The sequence below is a fragment of the Pelodiscus sinensis genome, chromosome 7, assembly GCF_052426305.1.
Source record: "Pelodiscus sinensis isolate ZL-2025 chromosome 7, ASM5242630v1, whole genome shotgun sequence".
Taxonomy (NCBI): domain Eukaryota; kingdom Metazoa; phylum Chordata; order Testudines; family Trionychidae; genus Pelodiscus; species Pelodiscus sinensis.
In genome coordinates, this window is record NC_143058.1 from 57,806,385 (window position 1) to 57,826,000 (window position 19,616).

At 48.2% G+C, this 19,616-nt stretch overlaps 1 protein-coding gene across 1 annotated transcript in view; it reads right to left on the reverse strand.

Moving 5' to 3' along the window:
* Positions 1-19,616, reverse strand: part of FAM117B (family with sequence similarity 117 member B) — an 80,076-nt gene that overhangs the window by 32,706 nt on the left and 27,754 nt on the right. Inside the window, exon 4 of the mRNA XM_075933839.2 lies at positions 14,511-14,624. Within this exon, the coding sequence (XP_075789954.2) occupies positions 14,511-14,624 (114 nt within the window). The remainder of the gene's footprint in view (positions 1-14,510; positions 14,625-19,616) is intronic.

A 19,616-nucleotide genomic window follows, 5' to 3' on the forward strand; every position in this document is an offset into this window, starting at 1 on the left:
TTCCAGAGGCGGATCGCCTCTGCGCAAAGTGAACGGGATCGGGCACCCCCCTGTCTGTTTACGTAGTACATTGCCACTACATTGTCCGTGAGAATTCTGGTGACAGTACCTCTCATGTATACCTTGAAGTGTTTGCAGGCATGAAACACGGCTCGAAGCTCGAGAAGATTGATATGGAGCATCATCTCCGTCATGGACCAACGACCCTGAACTGTTTTTGTGCCCATGTGGGCACCCCAGCCGATGAGAGAAGCGTCTGTGGTTATCTCTCGTGACGGTTGTGGTGCATGGAAGGGGACTCCTGACAACATATTGTTGTGATTCGTCCACCATACTAGGGAGTCCTTGACATGTACTGGAAGTACCACAGTCTTGCGGATGCTGTGGTCCGTAGGCTTGTAAACCGTGCTTAGCCAATGCTGCAGACACCTGAGGTGTAGTCTTGAATGGCGCACTATGATTGTCGTTGAAGCCATATGTCCCAGAAGCTGGAGACATACGCGTACCGGGAGCATTGGAGCTTGCAAGACTGTTTTTATCAGGTCTTGCATTACTTGAAAACGCTCGAGTGGAAGGTGGACTCTTTCCAATTGGGAGTCGAGACGCGCTCCTATGAAGTTTAAAATCTGTGTTGGTAGTGGGCGTGACTTTTGAGTGTTCACGATAAGGCCGAGGGAGTCGAACAACTCCTGAGTTGCGACTACCATGTGCTGAGCCTCTAACTGGGTGCGTGCCTTGATGAGGCAATCGTCGAGGTAGGGGAAGATAACGACTCCTATCCTTCGAAGATGGGCAGCCACTACCGCTAGTGTCTTGGAGAACACCCTTGGGGCCGAAATGAGGCCGAAAGGCAGGACCCTGTATTGAAAATGGTCGTCGCCCACTACGAATCTGAGAAAACGCCTGTGTGCTATGTGAATCGTTACATGGAAATATGCGTCTTGCAAATCCAGGACTGCGAACCAATCTCCTTTGTTTAGTGCTGGCATGATCTTGGCCAGGGTGGTCATTTTGAAGCGCTGCTTTCGGATAAAACGGTTCAGACCCCTCAGATCGAGGATGGGTCTCCACCCGCCGAACTTTTTGGGAACCAGGAAATACCTGGAGTAGAACCCTCTGCCTCGGAATTCGTCGGGTACTCTCTCTATGGCTCTAATCTTGAGTAGGTGAAGAACCTCTTCTCGAAGAGCGGCCCCATGAGACGAGTCCCTGAGAAGGGATGGGGTGGGAGGAGTGGTAGGAGGGATTGATGCGAACGGGATTGTCAGGCCCGATGATATGACCTTTAGGACCCATCGGTCCGAGGTAATGGTGGCCCATTGATGAAGAAATGGCCTCAGGCGGTGGTGGAATAAGGTGGTGGTGGTGATTGCAGGCTTTAGAGTGTTGACCGGTGGAGACATGTTCGCGTCCTCCGCACGGGAGTCAAACCTGCTGCTTCTGGGAAGGCCGAGCAGCAGAGCGGTTCTGTTGACGTTTGCGCTGAGGGCGCTGTCTGAATCTAGGCTGGTCTGATCCACGCTGCTGTTGCTGCCTATAGGGGAAATAATCATATCTCCTCTGGAAGGGGTAGTATCGTCTGCGTTTAAAAGGTGACGTGTACATCCCCAGAGAACGGAGGGTCATACGAGAGTCCTTGCCAGAATGGAGGATCTCATCGGTAGTAGAAGCAAACAACTTCTGGCAATCAAAGGGTAAATCTTCCACTTTGGAGTTCAACTCCTTAGGGGCTCCCGCTGACAATAGCCAGGAAGCTCTCCTCATCGCAATGCCTGTTGCCATCGCTCGAGCGGCTGTGTCGGCAATGTCCGCGGCTATCTGAAGGGCTGTTCTACAAGCGGTGAAACCTTCCTGGACAACCGATCTAAGGAGAGACTTCTTACTGTCAGGGAGGTGCTGCATAAGTTCCGGTAACTTAGAGTAATTATCAAAGTTATGGTTCGATAGCAGAGCAGCATAATTGGCAACCCACAGTAGCAAGGTTGAGGAGGAGTAAACTTTCCGACCAAAGTGGTCCAATTTCTTTGTCTCCCTATCCGGTAGGGAATTCTTAAACTGGGGCATTTTGTTCTTGTGACGAACTGCATCCACTATCAGGGAATTCGGCTGGGGGTGATTGAAAAGAAAATCCAGGCCTTTGGATGAGACAAAATACTTCTTATCAATTTTCTTATTAGTGGGTGGTATTGATGTTGGCGTCTGCCAGATATCCTGTGCCACTTCTAAGATGGCTTCATCTACCGGGAGTGCAATCTTTCTCTGTTGTTTAGGGTGCAGATTCTTAAACAACTTATGCTGTTTAGCTTGAGACTCAGTGAGCTGCACTTCTTGGGATTGCGCTACACGTTTAAACAGGTCTTGGAATTCCTTAAGATCGTCCGGTGGTGACTTCTCGCCCATAGACAGCGGTTCATCCCTAGAGGGATGTGGTGAACTGGTATTAGGGGACATATCCTGATCAGCTTCAGAGAGTTGCCCTTCCTCTAGGTCTGACATTTGTGAACAATGCGTGGGGGAACGAGAAGATACGGGGCGTCGTAGCGGAGAACGTTTGGAGATCTCCGAGCACCCAGAGCGTGGACTAACTGACCTACAGGAACATGGAGACCTGTGATGAGATCGAGAGTGACTGCGATGAGATGATTCAATATAGTCCGGTCTATAACGATGGGTATAGTGCCGGCCAGACCTTGCAGGGGACAAGCGTCTAGAAGATCTAGTGCTGTCATACCTGACGTAATATGTACTCCTAGGTGAATGAGTAGGTGATCGTGAGCGTCTCGCAGGAGAAGGAGATCTGGAATATCTCTGGTGTGAACAGCTACGCTATCATAATAGTGACGAGATGAGAGACTGCGGTGGTAATAACGCCCATGGTCTCTTGCGTGGTGCGTAGAGGCACAACGGTGAGGGGATGGCTCGTGTAAGACCTTGGCGAGGTACACTGGGAGATTCCCTGGGCATTTGATTTTTGTGTTGATGCTGCTGGCTGTGTAGAGCCTGGAGAGTGAAGGGTTAAGGGCTGTGAAGCAGGCATCTGAGTATGGGCACGTTGATCCCCTGCCGGTGCTGAGGACAGCTCCCTGTGAGGGGCCGTGGTCAAAAGCCCTTCAGCAGCCGGCACCGATACAACTGGCACCACTGCGTCTGTCTCTTTAAGAAGCCCCGGTGCCGGGTGAGGATCCCGAGCAGGGGGCTGTCGAGACTCTGAAATGCCGGCCGGCTTATTCACTGACGGAGCACGGTTTACCCTCGAACGAGAAGTGCCCGGCTTGTCACCTGCGCTTGCCCGCGACTGCGGAGCAACTGGCAGGGAGTGAGCAGGAGAGGCTTTCCTCTTTTTTGATGAGGGCAAAGCCTCAGAAGGAGCCTTCCGCTTATCAGTCGTGGGGTCCGAGGCAGAGGATCCTGAGGCAGTGGAAGGCATGAGAGCCTTATCAAACAGGATCTCCTTCAAACGACGTTCCCGCTCCTTGCGGGCTCTAGTCGTTAGGCTGGCACAGTGGGTGCACTTCTGGGGGATGTGAGTCTCCCCAAGGCAGCGAATGCAAGCCGAGTGCCCATCTGACACCGGCATTGGTTCAGCACAGCCTTCACATTTTTTGAAGCCGGGGGAGCCCGGCATTTTGAATTGTGGGGACTGAACGTTACCGTCGGCTAAGTGCAGCCGCTTGTATGCGTCCCCGGTTTCTCTGAGTTACTTTCCTTCTGTTTACTCTATTTAAATTTTATTTCCTTTCTCTCTTTTTTTTTTTTTTTTTTTGGTAACCAGAGCAGGCAACAGAAAAAAACGCCAACACTATATATGTAGCACTGCTCTTTCTCAGTTTCTTCTTTCCTTTCTTTCTTTCTTTTTTTTTTTTTTTAAACCGCGTCTGCCAACGGGGCTAGACGCGCTATATATTTCAACATTTGGGGTGTATGGGGTGTTCAGGGAGGGGTAGCACCTCTGATGTACGGGCATGTCGTGTCCTTTTAGGGCAGCTCGTCCACCTTTGGTCCCCACTTGTCACTCAACTCTCACCTGTGGCTCCTAGTAGCTGTAGCATGTGCAGCGGCCACACCCCGGGCAACAGCTTCGACAGGCTGGCTAAACCAGGTTGAGAGTAGCCGTCGGGTCATCGACCTTCGGTGAGATAGGGACTTGTCTATCCCGAGCATGTGAAGACAGACTCCAGCGGATCGAGTGGATGAGACCTACTAGAATAGGACCAACGGTCATGAAGGTGGTTTCTGCAAGCGATGTGGTACGCTAAGAGCACGGCAAGACATGAAAGATGCCCTGGTCAACCACTGCGCCCAGCCCATCTCCAACCGTCTCGACGTTAGTCCTGCCATTGGAGTAAGATGGAATCTGGGAAGAGAGAGTGAGGCTGACTATGCGCACCTCTCCCTCACTTTAATCCAATTCACGCGCAAGTCTTGACATCTCGACATCTCCTAAGTCCTGTGGCGACGGGCGAGCGACGAAGCAGCAGGTGTGGATACACTGGGAGCTGTAGCTGCGGACCTGCACACAGGCGGCTCAGGTCTAATGGTCGTCTTCTTGCTGGTGGAAGCAACAGCTGGATTCGGCGTCTACCTGAGTGACTGAGCAGCCCTCTTTAGGATTGCACTGCTCACCTCCGTAGTAAGAGGAAGGGGCTAGAAAAGGTGCCCTAAACATTGTTTGCTTCATAGAACCCTGGCCAGCTTACCGCGGCTGGAGGGGATCCCATCTCATGCGGTCGAACAATAAAATTTCGAACAAAATGCAAGGTGACACCACTCACTATTGGCACATGGAACGTACGCACGCTTCAGGACAACCCTTCAGCAGACCGACCAGAAAGAAGAACAGCCCTGGTCGCCAGAGAGCTCACAAGATTCAACATCGATATTGCGGCACTGTGTGAAACTCGTCTAGCAAATGAAGGTCAGCTCATGGAAACAGGAGATGGTTACACATTCTTCTGGCGTGGACGCAGCAGTGACGAACGTCGTGAATCTGGAGTTGGCTTTGCGGTTAAGCATCATCTTTGTCCGCAAACTTGCCAGTCTTCCCAAGGGCGTGAATGACCGACTCATGACACTGCATCTTCCACTACCGAGAGGAAAGCAAGCCACACTGATCAGCGCTTACGCGCCCACAATGACGAATCCGGATGAAGTAAAGGACAAGTTTTATGAAGATCTCGATGCCCTACTCTCATCCGTGAAGCGCACTGACAGGCTGATTCTACTTGGCGATTTCAACGCGAGAGTAGGATCTGATCACACTGCCTGGGATGGCGTCATTGGAAAAAATGGAATCGGTAAATGTAACAGCAATGGCCTACTATTACTGAAGACATGTGCGGCTCATGATTTGATCATCACCAATACCATCTTCCGCCTGCCTACTCGCAAAAAGACGTCCTGGATGCACCCACGCTCTAAGCACTGGCATCTCATTGATTATGTCATTGTGCGGAGGAAAGACAGACAGGATGTAAGGGTGACCAAGGCCATGCCGAGTGCTGACTGTTGGACTGACCACAGACTTATCATCTCCAAATTAAGCTTTCACATCAAGCTAAAGAGACGTCCGCAGGGAAACAAAGCTGTGATGAAAAAGATCAATGTCAGTAGACTGAGGAACCCCAACACAGCAGCTTTACTAGCAGAAGATCTTGGCAACCAACTTTTAGAGCTGCAATTAGAGGAAAATGCTGAGAAGGACTGGGAACGCTTCCGGGATATTGTGCACTCTTCTGCACTGAAGGTTCTTGGACCCTCACACAGGAAACAGCAGGACTGGTTTGATGAAAACGATGAAGAGATCAAGGCCATACTTGCTGAAAAGCATCGCCTTCACCGTGCTCACCAGAATGACCCATCGTCAACAGCTAAGAAAAATGCCTTCAACAACATTCGCAGGATCGTACAGAACAAGCTTCGTAAGATGCAGGACTCCTGGTTGAGTGCCAAAGCAGATGAAATCCAGAAGTTTTCTGATAGAAACGATGCCAAACGGTTCTACGAAGCCCTTAGATCCTTGTATGGACCTCAGCCCTCAGGGAGTTCCCCTCTACTGGACTCAGATGGTGCAACTCTCATTACTGAGAAGGCTCTGATTTTACAGCCTTGGGCTGAGCACTTCCAATCCGTACTGAACCGCCCATCTTCCATCAATAACAAGGCGATTGATAGAATGCCCCAGGCGGATATCAACCACAGCCTGGATGTCTCACCATCAGAGACTGAAACCTTACAGGCCATCAGCCAGCTGTCCAGTGGCAAGGCCCCAGCGGAAGTCTATAAGGGTGGTGGTGCAGTGCTTGTCAACAAACTCACTCAGCTGTTCCAGTCCTTCTGGAATCAAGGATCTATTCCTCAGGAACTGAAAGACGCGTCTATCGTACACCTCTACAAGAGGAAAGGAAATCGACAAGTTTGCGATAATCATAGAGGAATATCACTGCTTTCCATCGCAGGTAAGATCCTTGCACGAGTGTTGCTGAATCGTCTGATTAACCACCTGGAACAGGGTTTATTACCAGAGACACAGTGCGGCTTCCGCAAAGAGCGTGGCACGGTGGATATGATCTTCGCAGCCCGACAGCTTCAAGAGAAGTGTCAAGAGCAGAATCGTGAACTGTACACCACCTTCGTGGATCTCACCAAGGCTTTTGACACTGTCAATCGCGAAGGTCTGTGGCGCATCATGTCGAAGTTTGGGTGCCCTGACAGATTCATCTTGATGGTACGTCAGTTCCACAACGGCATGACGGCTCGTGTTTTGGATGATGGAGAAGCTTCAGAGGCCTTTCCCGTCACAAACGGCGTCAAGCAAGGGTGTGTGCTGGCACCAACCCTGTTCAGCATAATGTTTTCAGCCATGCTGTCAGACGCCTTTCAGAACAGTTCCCTGGGAATCAGACTGAGATACAGGACCGATGGGAAACTGTTTAACCTGCGAAGACTCCAGGCTGTCACCAAGATAAAGGAGACTGTGTTACGAGATCTCCTTTTTGCTGATGACTGCGCCCTGAATGCTGGATCAGAGCAGGAAATGCAAGCCAGCATGGACAAATTTGCAGCAGCATGCGACAACTTCGGCCTTCTCATCAACACAAAGAAAACCGAAGTGATGCACCAACCAGCTCCAAAAGCTCAGCATCAAGTGCCCACCATCACAGTGAAGGGACAAAAGCTGCAAGCAGTGGACCAATTTACATATCTCGGCAGCACCCTCTCCCGCTCAGTGACAATTGACATCAAGATCAACTGCAGAGTCGCCAAGGCAAGCTCTGCATTCGGCAGACTGTTGACCAAAGTGTGGGACCGCCGTGGAATAAGTCTTGCTACAAAGCTTAAAGTCTATTGAGCAGTAGTGTTAACTACCCTGATGTACGCCAGTGAGACTTGGACTGTATACAGGAGGCACGCTAGGCAACTGAACCACTTCCACACAATTTGCCTCCGCAGACTTCTGAGGATCCGGTGGCAGGATAAGGTGCCAGACACAGAAGTCCTTTCTAGAGCAGGTCTGCCGTCAGTTTACACCCTGCTGATGAAAGCTCAGACACGCTGGGCAGACCATGTTGCAAGGATGCCAGATCATCGCATCCCTAAACAGCTCTTCTATGGTGAGCTGTTTCAAGGGAAGCGATCGCACGGGGGACAAAAGAAGCGATACAAAGATACGCTTAAAGCCTCTCTCAAGTCCCTGGATATTGACACGACCTCCTGGGAGACCCTGGCACAAGACCGATCAACATGATACACGCTGATCTACCAAGGCTGTCAAACATCTGAAGCCAGAAGGACAACCATAGCACAAGAGAAGCGAGCACTCCGTAAAGCCAGAGTTGCAAAAGCTGCAACAGTGGTGCCCACACATGTCTGCCCGACATGTGGTAGAACATTCCGTGCCCGTATCGGCCTTATCAGCCATTTGCAGACACACCATGAACAGTCCATAACCTGTTAGATGTCAAGGTCCTCTTCGAATACGATGGACGAACAACAACAACAAAATTTCAACATTTAAAGTACTGAAATTTCCCCACGGCAAGCAGCCGAAGGGAAGAAGGGGGAAATTATGAGGAGAAAGTGGGGAAGCTCCGTCTGCGACCCAAGGCGGATGAGAAGAACTGGCGGGAGCTGGGCAGTGCGCGGTAGATGAAAGGCGCGAAACGAGAGTGCACGCGCGCTGCCCGACCACACACACACACACAGCTCTGTAAAGCTCCGATTTGCGGCGCCGGGACCAGCCCGACACCAGAAGTGGAGCACCCATGGGAACTACCCGAAGAAGAACTTCTATTTTTTCCCCAAACATGTCCAATTAATAAACTGTCCACAATATCCTTTACCTCTCTAAGTGATTATGTATTTTGCTTCTCCACAAATGTCAAAGTGGATCCTTGTAATGTGTGTATGTGTTGGGGTGGAGGGTCTATGGCAGTCAAGAAATCCAGAAAGCAGCTCAGTAAGTAAAAGTAAAACAAGTCAGTGGGAACGGGAGAGAAGATAAAGGAGTGAGGATAGTGCTGAGACTGGGGGCCAAGATCTTTAACTGGTGTCAGTAAACCAGCTTACTTTACAAACACATAGTGCAAGGGACAGTGGAGAGAAAATGTTCACAGTGAACAATGTACAGGGGAAGAAAGACATTTCTGAGCTAGAAACAAAATAGTCTGATAAGATTTAAAATTTACAATTTGCAAATATATTGCAACATTAACAGCAGAACCAAAGGACAAAACAGCAAAATAATGGAAGAGTGATCAAGCATCTTCAGTGCTAACCACTGCTTTGGGAATAAAAATTAATGCAAGCAAAATACATTTTAAAATAGCTAGAAATTCAATGGTTTGCTGAAGTAGTGGCCCAAGTCAACACTGAACCTAATAAGCCAATCCCATTCTGTTCTTGCCTCACTAAAATAAATGTAAAAATTGCCTCACTACTCATTTCCTTATACTGGAAGTTCCCAAAAGATGAACTGAGGAGAACATAATTCTATGCGGACTACATTGCCACTTCCAAAGGAATTCCCCTTCTATACCGAAAAGCAGACAGAATGACTTGCTCAGACAACTTACCACACAATACAAACAATATGTTTTGTGTTTTCTCATATACAGGTTGACCCTCTTTAAACTGGGACTCCCTGGTCCAGAAACATCTGTGGTCTGGCAGAACACAGATGTTCCATGACCAGAAAGTCCCAGTGAAAAGTTGGTAGTGGGGTTGTTACCAGAGCAGATGTAAACTTGATAATTCTAGCACACCCTCTCTCTCGTTAGAGCCGAGAGGCCTACACCTCATAAGCGAGTTTTCACATTTTCCTGCTGGCTTCTGTTTACTTTTCTTGCATACTTTTCCCATCACCACCACCACCAGACATGCACATCTCCCATGTACAGCTGAAATCTGATTGCTTTTGAAAGTCTTTTCCAAGCTTAGTGGGTCTTGGGATGCTGAATTTTTGCTGCTTACTTGAACAGCAAGCCACAAGCATTTACTGAGCAAAAACAGTCACAGAAATATGAATTTTCATATTGGGGATGTTAAATTTAGATTAACTAATCAAATAGTTAATGGGATTTCCATCGACTACTTGATTAGTCTATAAGGGAACCTCTGCCTCTGAACTACCGGAGCTCTTGTACATTTCAAAAGCAGAATTGCAGAAGCAGCGGTACAAGCAGAGACTGCTTCAGTCCCTGCTTGTGCATTTTCTGCTGTGCCTCTAACTCCCCTACACCCTGCGGAGACAGTGCTTGGGGGAACTGGCTTTTAAGCCAGCTCCCACTCCCCCCTCCTTTGCTGCCTCTCTCGGATAGAGGCAGCTGGGGGATGAAGGGAGAGTGACTAATCGCATCACTAGTCGACTATAAAGAGAGTAGCATCTCCCAATATATTAATTACCCTCTACTCCTGCCCCAGAGAAACTGTTGTCCTTAAATAATCTAGAAACAAACGCTACTTCGAAATGCATTTTGTGTCTAGACGCATTATTTCGAAATAACGCTGTAGTGTAGACATACCCATAATGATATGAAACTAGCTACATTAACAGCTCTATGGCTCATTTCTGCTAGAGATGTAAAGGGTTAACCGTTTAACCAATTACTCAGTAAGTGATTAACCAGCCACTCCAGCTTGTCCGTGAGAAAGGATCCCAGCTAAATTAAAATTAACATTAACATTAATCAGTTAGCTTTTTAAATGGGATTTCACATCCTTAATCTTCATGAGTCATTTATTGGGACTGTTACATAGAGCCTGTCCTAGTTTAATCAAGATACCAAAACTCTGAAATGGCTAGTAAGACTGAAACATTACTTCGTGAACCAGCTTATGAGCCAAGGCACACATCAGCAGTCATCTATTATATAAAGCTCTCCCTTCAATAACTGAAAAAGCTTGAATTCAATTTTACCATCAACTCTGAAAAGAAATCAGAGGATAGGTACAAGCCAAAATGGCAGGGCAAAGTACTGGGGACCCAGTTTCCCCCCCAAAAATCTCAAGTATCGATACTAATGAAGGTCTATCCGTGAATCATTTTATTAAATGTCCCTGGATTAATTGTGAGAATGTTCTTGTTGCTTTAATCCAGAAATTCTGGATTAAGATTAGGTTCAACAACCTGATGTTGTGTTTGTTGTTCTTTGGAAGACACATTAAATAAAAAGGAAAAACCACTGCATATTTTGCCAAAATGAGCAGTTTTAGGGGAAGAACAATCAAGGATGCTTTCCTTTGCATGACCTTTTTTCTTCCTTGCCTAAGGGGAAACAACAAAATGAGCCAGTGAAGGATGGTTAAGTAGTGCAATTTTATACACTAGTCCTTGAAAACAATGGATAGCACCCAAGCAGTCCATAATTATTGAGTTGTATTTGAAAATGTAGACATCTCTTGCCTATCAGGCTTGGAGACAGACTTGTTGGAAACTGACTGGTGAAAAGAGAGAGGAAAGTAATGATAGACTTGTTACATCCCCTTTCACTCTCTGAATTCCAGAATACCTGATAACTAGTGTATTTTCATCACAGTTGGTAAGGGATGTGTAGTAGTCAAGTGCAGAACAGGTTTAAAAAAAATAAACACACACATCCAAAATGAATCCCACTCCCCACATTCATAGAAACTGTTTAGAGCCCTTTATAGGCAATTCCTGAATTGACAGTCTTGCAAAGGTAAAATACATCAGCTAGTATTCTACAGACATGTCAACGAGCCAACTAAGCCAAGCCACAAAATGCTTCACAACTGTAAAATAGGCCTTTTTTTGGTAGGGGGACAACGAGCCTCAGCAAATCCTGGACTGAATCATGTAAAAAGAGTAGCTGACAACACCATTGCATTGTTTTATGAACTGCCCTGGAACAGTCATTCCGTGTCTTTCCTGCAACATGACTTTCATCCATCTATATTATATATCTATATATTCTAGAATGCTCTGGCTGAATAGTGAAAAAGAAAGCTGTGCAGTAAAAAAAATAAATCATTTTAATGCCACTCTTATTAAAAAAAAAAATACACTCATTTAGAGAAAGAACTATCCTCAAGAGAGGAAAAATATGTCTTGCTTCCACAAAGGAATCTTTTCAGCAGGCATACTGTATGATTTTCATATTCCCAGACTATTTTCGCATAGAGGAACGGATACCCACACATGGTTCTCCCTGACCGCTGCCTAGCTGCTGGGCTGGGAGTGGGGGGAGCGCTGGGGGAGGCCCCCCACTGCAAGGTGTAAATAAGCACAACAGGTTGCCAAACTTTCCTGGCATGAGGGGCCCAGTGCCAGCCCTGCCCAACACTTCACCCCTGCTTCGTAAGTGTTGACCTACGGGAGCCCTGAGGCCCCAATGCCAGCCCTGCCCCAGGCGGGGACAGCTGCTACCTGTCCCACACTGCTGTTCTGACATTACTAGCTAGTGCAGCTGGGAGCATGCCTGAGGGAGGCAGCTGATTTCCAGGACAGGAGGAAGGCAAAGCGGCAAGTTTTTCTTAAGAGGGAAAGACCAGCTCTGTGTGGCTGGAGCTGCAAGAGATGTGGGGCAATGCCCTGACATGGGCCTATTCCTGGGCAGTAGGACCCACCCCCTGCTACAGGGACTTGAGGGGGTAGAACTATACCCCTCTGTGATGTGACAGAAGCTGCTGTTGCCAGGTGCCATCACTCACGAATCTGCAGCAGCAGCAGCACACACTACAAATCCATTCCCTTCCTCATACCCCCTCTCGAAACCATCGCACTGCCCTCCTACTGCTCCTGACGCCAGTCCCTGCTCTCTGCTTCTTCTCCTTAAGACCTCACCCCCACCTTTCCCCTCCTCTCCGTTCATCCATGATCCCTCCCCTCCAAAGGGCTTGCAGAGCAGATGTGGAAGACGACAAAATTCAGCTAGCAGATCAGACGACGGGCTGAGCTTGGTAAATGCAGATCCACATTTTTTTATCCAGGCAGGGTTCTACGGATTTGAAAATCTGAGCCAGTGGTCCCCAACCTTTAGAGGCGCCTGGGGGCGGGGCCACTCACGCGCCAGGCGCCCGGGGGGTGGGGTTACTCATGCGCTGGGTGCCCGGGAGCGGGGCCGCGCATCCTGGGGCATGCCAGGAGCGGGGATGCCCTTGCACCCAGCACCGGCGCCGCCCGAGCGCCTTGTGCTCTGGGCCCGGGGCCGGCGCTGCCGCCCAAGCCACACGCCTGGGGCCCGCGCCAGCACCGCGCGCCCGCATGTGCCCCGGGGCTGGGGCCGCCCGAGCGCCGTGCGCCTGGGGCCGGCGCCTCCAGTGCGCTGGGCCAGCCCAGGTTGTCGGCGGGCGCACACAAATGCCCCGGCGGGCGCTGTGGCACCCGCGGGCACCGCATTGGGGACCACTGATCTAAGCTGTGCAAAGATCGTGATTTGCAACTCCAACAACTACTTGGACTGGTCATATGTGTCTGAAACTACCAGGAAAATATCAAAGTTTTTTTGAGAAGTGACAGGAATTCAAGAGTGTGATAACAAAAACATGCACCTAACAGGGAAGATATATACACTACTGCCTTCAACCTAAACAAAAGGATGAATTTAGTGCCACAGAAGCAGGAAAGAACTTAAATAGTATTTCCATATCCTCTATAGTTGTTCAAGAGGAAACATTATATGCTTTGCAAATATATTCTTATTCTTCCTCTGCAGTTTGTGTCTGGGGATTCACTATCCTTCCCTTAGTCACTCAGAAGCTACCATCTTTTCATCTAATGTTAACTGAGTGAGAATCCTCTCAGAGCAAGTCAGTGTAAACTCCTAATTCCTTCACATGTACCTGATGGACAAATGGAATCCGTCCACAGAACACAGACTAGGATTAGTGATGTCAACATGTAGATGACTACACAATTAACCGATAAACATAGACTGATCAGTTAATCCTATTGACTACACACATCTCCACCCAGGGCAGGGGAGGCAGGAGCCAATGCCCATGGGGGAGCCAGCTTTTAAGGTAGCAGCTCCCTATGAACACCAGATCCGCCTCTTCCCTCAACCTCCATGCATGCTGGCTCTGCGGACCTGCCTGCCCCTCCTTGCTGCCTCCCACAGAGGCCGGGGGGATGAGGGCAGGAGCTGGTGCTTGGGGTTTTGTGGACCTGCTTGACCTCCCTCCCCATGGCTGCCTCTATCAGCAGCTGGGCCCACCCCAGACAGAAGCTGCTCCGTGGGATACCGGATCCCAATGTGGACAGGGGCTGCTACTGTGGAGCAGCCTTTGTCCATGGGGAGCGTGGGTACCCCACAGACAGGGCTGCTGCCCACCCCACACTACTACCTCTATCAGAGGCAGCAGCGTGGGGTAGCAGGCAGGAGCCGGTCTGTGCAGGAAGCAATTTTTTTTAATCCAGCTCCCCTCGTGGATCAGCTCCTGCCTGCCACCTGGAGCTGCTGCTTCTGATAGAGTGGCATGACTATTCAATTACACGATATATAACATCCCTAACTGAGATTCTTGGTTGTTGGGCACTGAGCAAACTAAAACGTCATTCTCAACACAATACCACTTATACGGTCAAGCTGGTTCTATGTGACTTTCTATATACAAATTAATAACCCTAGACACATCACATTACATAAAAGAATTAGATTACACAGAATTAGATATCATAGAATTAGATTACACAGATCCAAATGGGTTGACTTTTAATTCAGTGAACTGACCTCTATCATCCATTTGCATCAGAGTCCTTACAAATTATGTTGTAAATAAACATATTCTTCACTAACCTCCCTTTAAAATACTCGTTAAATTTAAGAGAAAAACCACACACACCTTATTTCAGCATGCTAAAGAAAATCAGTTTAATCTCACAAAAGAAAGAGGTTCTTTATATTTCACAGATATACATCATTCAGTAGTAAACAAGTATTTCAAAACATATGGAAGCATTTTTTTTCTTTAAAAAAAAAAATCACTATTTGGAATGCACAGGAGTTAACATGCTTACTCCCACAATGCCCTGACAAGTGGCATAGCCTTACCTGGCACTGATTAATGGCTGCATGGTTACCATGGAATGGAGACTGTCTTTCTTTATCCCGATGATGCCTGCTGCTGTGTTTACTTCTCTGCAACTGCTGACGCAGTTTTGCAATCTAACAGAAGAAAGAATAAGAGACTCAGATTTTCCTTTATATTTAATTCAATTACTACATCAAGTTTGCTATACAGATTATTTTAAAAAAGTAAAAGCTGAAACAATGCTAATTGTGAAAACCTACTTGATTTAATAAAGTCATCTACCCTACAAATAAAAGCCACAATATTAAAATATTAACTTTCATTTTTCCTTGAAGACCTGCACATATTCCCAGTTCTCATATCCTAGCATGATAATATCTGAATATGATGAAGTTACTTATCTGTAATGAAGGGTTTTTGAGATGTGTGCCCCTATCTGTAATTCAGTTAGTGACATGTGCATGCATCAGGTGCCTGGAGCTAGATCTTACCAAAATATTACTGTTTGGCAGTCTTCATGTGTCTTGTGCTGCATCATGGTTACGCATGAGGAAATAAAGGGTGTGGCAGACTGCCTTCAGTTACAGAAAAGTAACCTTGTGTTCCCTGCAGAAAAATGACTTCTGACAGGTAAACTGCAAGAGAAGTCAAAGACCCAGTGCCTGAGCAAGGAGGAGGTGGGGACACCCCAGCTACTGCCATGTACTCTGCCCTAGGCTTAGCTACTAGCCTAGGCTGAGGGAGGAACAGACTTTTTCTTCCCCTGTAGGGAGGAGGGGCTGTAGCCAACCCACCCTCAGCAACTGCCTCTGGCTGCAGGAAGTTCTGACCTCCCACTCACTTCCTGTCCCCATTGCTTCTCAGACATGGAAGGAAAGGTTTCTATATGGGGAGTCACTTCACCCTCTGTCCAAACCCAGTGCACCCACATTCCAACCTCCCCTTCACCTCCCATACCCAGACTCCCTCTGCTAAATCTCCCTTCTCTGGATTTCAAACTCATTCCATTAATCCTCGGCCATTCCACACCGGATCTGCCCCCCAAGACCTATTCCTCCTCCCAGAGCACCCCCCCCAACCACAAGTGCCCACATTTGAACCCTCACTCCAACAAACTCCATTCTCCCTGCTTCTGGAGTACCCTGATGAGCCCCTCACTCCATAGCTAGAATTCCATTTCACTAAGTCCCAACCACTTGCACCCAGACACCCCTACTCCACCAAGTCTCAGTCCCTCCACAATGAGCCTCCCAAACCCAGATCCCCCACCCCCCGCACTGAAACCCAGCCACCTCCACCTGGACTACTACCCCGCAGAGTCCCATTCCCAAAACCCACCAATAAGCCACTGGGAATCCAGATCCATCCCCAAATCTGGACTCCCATTGAACTGCGAACAGGAGGTGAGTGCTAACAGGGAGTTTAGAAAGGGAGTTTGGAAGGGGAAAAGAAAGGGGGCGAGGTTCTCTTGCCTTTCTTTTAAATCCTTTCTCCAGGACATCAGGGATGGATGGTGATAGGTCTGCTGTTACCTGCACAGCGTGTGCCATGTTTGTCTTCCTCCCGGAAGAAAGAACAGATTTCATCTGCACTAAGTGCAAGCCAGTCACCATTTTGGAATAAAAAATTAGAGGACTGGAAGCCCAAGTGTCGACCCTATGCTCGATAAGAGAGGCTGAAGACTTCGATAGAAGGCAGCATTTAATCCTGCAAGCACGGCAGGAGGAAGAGCCAGAGAGGGCAGTAGGAGACCAGGAAGAGAACTGGCAGCATGTAACTTCTAGAAGGGGAAAAAGGCCAGCACAGGAATCCCTCAATGCTATAGAGGTAAGTAATCGCTTTCAGGCTGTCTCCACAGGCTCTGCAGTGGTGAATGCTTTGGAAGGGACCTCGCAAGGAAGAAACCACAAGGGAACACCATCTACTGGAAGGCATGGGATGCGTAGTCCTAGGGATGGGGGTTCCACGACCACCAGCCCCAAAAGAAGATGGGTGGTGGTGGTCGGGGACTCCCTCCTAAGAGGGACTGAACCATCCATCTGCCGTCCGGACCTGGAATCTCGAGAGGTGTGCTGCTTACCGGGAGCTTCAATTCAGGATGTGACTGAGAGGCTTACAAAACTGATCAAACCTTCGGATCGCTACCACTTCCTGCTTCTCCACGAGGGAACGAACGATACGGCCAAGAATGACCTTGAGCGGGCTACTGCGGATTATGTAGCACTGGGAAAGGATCAAAGAATTTGGAGCGCAGGTGGTGTTTTCATCCATCCTCCTGGTTGAAGGGAAAGGACTGGGCAGGGATCGTCAAATTGAGGAAGTAAATGCATGGTTGTGCAGCTGGTGTTGCAGAGAAGGCTTTCGTTTCTTCGACCATGGGACTCTGTTCTGGGCACAAGGATTGTTAGGAAGAGATGGGATCCACCTAACCAAGAAAGGAAGGAGCATCTTCGCTGGCAGGCTTGCAAACCCAATAAGGAGGGCTTTAAACTAGATTCATTAGGGGACAGTGACCAAAACCCTGAGGGGAGTGGGAAAGTCAGATACCGGGGAGAAATGGAAAGAGGAACGAGCAAGAAAGGAGGACCCCTGATTCGAATGGAGAAGGTAGGGCAATCAACTGGTTATCTGAGATGTTTGTACATTAATGCAAGAAGCCTGGGCAACAAACAGGAAGAACTGGAGGCCCTGGCCCAGTCAAAGAAATATGATTTAATTGGGATAACAGAGACTTGGAGGGATGACTCGCATGAACGGAGCACTATCATGGAAGATTATAGACTGTTCAGGAAGAACAGGCAGGGGAGAAAAAGGAGAAGTTGCACTATATGTAAGAGAGCACTATGATTGGTCAGAACTCCAATATATAGAGGGGAAAAACCTGATGAGAGTCTATGGGTTAACTTTAGAGGTGCAAACAACAGCAGTGATGTTGTGGTTGGTGTCTACTACAGGCCACTGAATCAGGTGGATGAGGCTTTCTTCAGACAACTCAGAGAAACTTCCAGATTAAAGTCCCCCTGAGAACCAGGTCCTGCAATCACCCTGACATCTGTTGGGAGACCAATACGGCAGTACACAGGCAATCCAGGAAGTTTTTGGAGAATGTTGAGGATAACTTCTTGGTATAAGTACTGAAGGATATGACCAGGGGCCGTGCACAGCTTGACCTTCTGCTCACCAACAGGGAGGAACTAATAGGGGAAGTAGAGGTGGGTGACAACCTCGGAAGCAGTGATCATGAGATGGTAGATTTCAGGATCCTGAACAAAGGAAGAAAAGAGAGAGTAGTAAAATACACACCTTGGACTTCAGAAAAGCAGACTGACTCCCTCAGGGACCTGATGGGCAGAATCCCCTGGGATGCTAAACATGAAGGGGAAAGGAGCCCAGGAGATCTGACAGTATTTTAAAGAAGCCTTATTGAAGGCATAGAAAGAAACCATCCCAACGCGTAGCAAGAGAGGCAAACATGGTAGGAGACCAGATTGGCTTACAGGGGCAATCCTTGGTGAACTTAAGCACAAAAAGGAAGCTTACAAAAAGTGGAAACTTGGACAAATGACCAGAAAAGGGTTTAAATGTATAGCTCGAGAATGCCGGGGGTTTATCTGGAAGGCGAAAGTGCAATTGGGACTGCGACTGGCAAAGAATGTGAAGGATAATAAGAAAGGTTTCTACAGGTATGTTAACAAGAAGGTGATCAGAGACCATTTGCGGCCCCTACTTGATGGAGGTAATCTAGTGATAGATGATGTGGGGAAAGCTGAAGTACTCAATGCTTTCTTTGTCTGTCTTCCCAGACAAGGTCAGCTCCCAGACTAATGCGCTAAAGTGACGCAAGATGGGGTGAAGATGGACAGCCCTTGGTGGGTAAAGAACAGGTTAGAACTATTTAGAAAAGCTAAACGTACACAAATCCATGGGTCCAGACTTAATGCATCTGAGGGTACTAAGGGAGTTGGCAAATGCCACTGAGGAGACTTTGGCCATTATCTCTGAAAAGTCGTGGAGATTGGGAGAGATCCCAGATGATTGGAAAAAGGCAAATGTAGTGCCCATCTTCAAAAAAGGGAAGAAGGACAATCCAGGGAACTATAGGCCGGTCAGTCTTACCTCTGTTTCTGGAAAAATCATGGAAGGGATCCTTAAGGAATCCATTTTGAGGCACTTGGAAGAAAGGAAAGTGATCAGGAATAGTCAGCATGGATTCATAAAGGGCAAGTTGTTCCTGACCAATCTGATTAGCTTCTATGATGAGGTAACTGGCTCTGTGGACATGGGAAAGTCAGTGGATGCCATATATCTTGACTTTAGCAAGGCTTTTGATATGGTCTCCCACAATATTCTTGCCAGCAAGTTAAGGGAATGTGGATTGGATAAATGGACGGTAAAATGAATAGAAAGCTGGCTGGAAGGTTGGGCCCAGCAGGTAGCGATCAACGGCTCAGTGTCAGGATGGCGGTCGGTTTCTAGCTGACTGCCCGGAGGTTCAGTTCTAGGACCGGTTTTGTTTAATATCTTTATTAATGACCTGGATGAGGACATGGATTGCACTCTCAGCAAGTTTGCAGATGACACTAACCTACGGGGAGAGGTAGATACGTGGGAGGGCAGCGATAAGGTCCAGAGTGACTTAGAAAAATTGGAGGATTGGGCCACAAGAAATCTGATGGGGTTCAACAAGGACAAGTACAGAGACCTACACTTGGGACGGAAGAATTCCAAACATTGTTACAGGCTGGGGACCAACCAGCTAAGTAGTAGTTCTGCAGAAAAAGACCTGGGGGTTATAGTGGATGAGAAGCTGGATATGAGTCAACAGTGCGCCCTTGTAGCCAAGAAGGCTAATGGCATATTAGGGTGCATTAGGAGGAGCTTTGCCAGCAGATCCAGAGAAGTGATTATTCCCCTTTATTCGGCTCTAGTGAGGCCACATCTGGAGTAGTGTGTCCAGTTCTGGGCCCCCCACTACAAAAAGGATGTGGTCACATTGGAGAGGGTCCAGCAGAGGGCAACCAAAATGATTAGGGGGCTGGAGCATATGATCTATGAGGAGAGGCTGAGGGAATTGGGTCTGTTTAGTCTGCAGAAGTGAAGAGTGAGGGGTGATTTGATAGCAGCCT